At 55.9% G+C, this 3,244-nt stretch overlaps 1 protein-coding gene across 2 annotated transcripts in view; it reads right to left on the bottom strand.

Moving 5' to 3' along the window:
- The window catches only part of PRKCA (protein kinase C alpha), a 372,776-nt gene that overhangs the window by 9,351 nt on the left and 360,181 nt on the right, over positions 1-3,244 (bottom strand). For both annotated transcript variants that reach the window (XM_007455276.1, XM_007455277.1), the window contains exon 17: positions 2,258-2,398. In XM_007455276.1, coding sequence (XP_007455338.1) covers positions 2,258-2,398 — 141 coding nt within the window. The remainder of the gene's footprint in view (positions 1-2,257; positions 2,399-3,244) is intronic.

The raw sequence follows: 3,244 nt of genomic DNA, 5'->3' as shown, positions 1-3,244 counted from the left end.
GCTCTTCTGCTTTCGGACAAAAAGTCTGCTGCTTGTTCCCGTGGCCGCTCGCACCCACCGTGGTTTCCGCTTCCCGCCTCTCCCATCCCCTGTCCTGCATTTTCTCCCAGCTTCGTCCTTTTCTGTGTCCAGACTCCCCAGCACAACGTGGGTTTCTGCCTGGGCCGTCTCACTGCGAGCAGATGAGCTCTCACCAGACAGGCCCTTGGCACGAATCCGTCCATTTTAGGGCCTTGGTCCATGATTTCCACGTCTGTTGGTGAGTTCGGGGCCTGTTTCTTCACAGCCAGAGGCAGTTTATTCTTTTTTAAAAATGTAACCAGCACTCGGTTGAACAATGACCAGACAGCAGCAGCGTTCCAGGAATAAATAAATACACTGCCCGCCCCAGACCCGGCTCCCGGCTCAACTGCCTGCCCCGGGCTGTGACCACGCGGTCCAGTGAGTTCTGTGGCCCACGGGGAACAGTGCATTCTTGGCTGTCGGAGCCAAGGGCCCTCTGGCTTCCCCCCATCTGAGTTCAGGGCCACCGTTGCCACAGGTGGGAAGCTATGCGAAGACACAACTTCTGCCAGTGAGGTGGGAATAAACAGAAAAGGAAGGTGGGTCCATCATGGCTGACTTCGCTGCATGGCGTCTCCTTCTGCAACGTGACTGACAAGTAGGCGCGTTTTGCTCGACAGGCAGAGCAGGGTCAGCGTGCGTCTCTACGTTGTTCCTGTACAGAAACTAAGCTGTGTGTAGGCTGCTACTGTATACCTTTCATACTTAAGAAGGCTAAAGAGATATGAAAGGGAAGAAAGAAAATCCCTAACAATATTCCTCTGAGACCGCCGGCAGCGCCATTTATCACGGTCTTCATCTTCCTCCCTCTTAAAACCAGGTTTTGTAACCTGGAGGGCCGGCATCCTCTCCTAGGAGAGCCTCCCGACTCAGTGCCCAGAACTGGCTGCAGAGAAGATGGCGCAGCGGAGACATAAGGGCCCCTCATTGAAACGCCAGCTCAGGAGGAAGTCAACTGACCCGATTCATTTTAGGTTTTCTTCAGTTTGTGCTAAAAGTGTCTTGGAAAAATAAAATCCGTGGGCTCGCCACCAGCAGTTTTATTCTTGGAGGAGAGGCCACATAAGCATATTGGATGAGAAAGTTGCCGCTCTAAGAATAAAGCCCTGAGCCGCCCAGCCCCTTGGCCAGCTCACGGGGCACCTGTCAGACGAGACAGATTTGGGCCGCGTCACCACCGGGGATGCTTATGAAGCCGACTGTGGTGCAAAGCTACTACCCGGTGCTCTCGGGAGCCCACCCCATCCTGGCGGAGCCGGGGCGGAGCCGGACGGCATGGATCCACCCGGCCCTCAGAAACGGGGTGCGGGGCAAAGCGGAACTGCCTGGGAGGCACGGCAGGGCCACAGGTGGGGTGAGCGAGGGGGCAGACGTCTTACAGACTCTTGGTTTATCTCCAGAGGCATAAACGTGAAGCCGAGCCACTGTGCAATGGGGAAAGGATCCCGGGCCACAACACCAAAGTCTGCACCCTGGTTCCACCACCCACCGGCTGTGTGTCCTCCAGCAAGTGACTCAGCCTCTCTGTGCCGCAGGGTTCTCAACTGTAAACTGGGGACAACTGTAGCCACCTCACAGGGTCGCTGTGAGGGCTAAATGAACGAATTTGTAAAGCACTGAGAGCAGGGAGGGCCTGGGGTGTAGCGTTTGCCAAATATTGCCAAAAAAAAAAAAAAAAAAAAAAAAAAAAAAAAAAAACCCTAACAAATGGGAGTCTCCAGGGAGTCAGACAGGATGCGTCTGAACAAAGGCAGCAGTGCCAGCGATGACAGCGGGCACACAGCCCTTGCGGCAGGGCTGGCCGGCGTGGGAACCTCGCCCGGGCCGCTGGGGGGCCAGCTGAGACCCGGTTACGCTGCAGGGCTCCCATCGGGCGAGGCCAAGCCAGGAGAGCTGCAGCGGACAGGGGTCCTGCCGAGGACTCAACGCAAGGACGACAGCCATATGGGGCGCACAAGGCCCGGGCCCCGAAGCCGACCTGCCCTGGTCCTCGCGTCGTCCGGGGGACCTCTGCTGCCTTCTGTGGGGCACGGGTGCCACAGGCTCCCCTGACGCTCAAGGTCAGCTCAGACCTCGCGCGTCAGGGCCAGGCTGCGGCCTGCAGAGGCCGGCGGTCAGCAGCCTCCTCTCTGCCGACAAAGCCCCCGGGATCGGGGGAAACAGGGCTCAGGAAACGGCCGCAGGCCCGACTCACCACTTTGGGCTTGAAGGGCGGCTGGACCTCCCTGTTCTCCAGCTTCTCCCAGTCGATCCTCCGGAAGAAGGTATGTTCCCGCACGTCCCGCTCTCCCTCGGGCCCGCAGCCCAGCCGCTTGCCGGGGTGTTTGGTCATCAGCTAGAAAGTGGGAGGAGAGAGAGCTCTCACATGGAGCATGGTGACCTGGTGACGGTAGTTGACAGTCCTGGATCGTACAACTGAGTCCGCTGACTGCAGGACAGAAGCGGTCTCACCAAAAAAAAAAAAAAAAGGTGATGTGAGGTGACGGATGTATTAACTCAACTGTGGGAGTCCTTTCACACTGTACACATATATCAAACCATCACAGTGTCTGCTTTAAATATATTACCATTTTATTTGTCAATTACACCTCAATAAAGCTGAAAAAAAAAGAAAGAGAAACAGAAAGACCCCCTCAAAAATCAAGGGAAAAAGGGAATGCCAGGTCCAGCGCCTGCCCTATTGCTGCTCTGCCCCCAGCCCTGACGGCAGGGATGCCTGGACCACGTCTCAGGATGCTCTGAGTGATGCCGACTCACACAATGGGGACACGAGTGGGCCCTTCTACAGTGATTTTTGTGATAAGGAAACAGGGAAGCAATCTGGACCCACAGTAAACACAAGAAGAATTTAAATAGCCGTCTTTATATACTGTTTTAGGAGCTGCCATTCTGTATGTGCATTAAGAACACATACATAAAAAGGCACGCAACCGCTAAAAACTGTGTGCGCCAGAACTATCACAGGCCAGTATCACACAGGATGCTGTATAACAAGCAGCACATGCCTATCTACTGCCCGGACCAAGATACTCTCAGAGACTCATGGTTCGGAAAAAACAATGCTGTCACAAGAAGGGTGACGAGTTGGGGCTTCCCTGGTGGCGCAGTGGTTGAGAGTCTGCCTGCCGATGCAGGGGACACGGGTTCGTGCCCCGGTCCGGGGGGATCCCACGTGCCGCGG

The sequence above is a fragment of the Lipotes vexillifer genome, unplaced genomic scaffold (assembly GCF_000442215.2).
Source record: "Lipotes vexillifer unplaced genomic scaffold, Lipotes_vexillifer_v1.1 scaffold664, whole genome shotgun sequence".
Classification (NCBI taxonomy): domain Eukaryota; kingdom Metazoa; phylum Chordata; class Mammalia; order Artiodactyla; family Lipotidae; genus Lipotes; species Lipotes vexillifer.
This window is presented reverse-complemented; position numbering and strand designations above follow the sequence as displayed.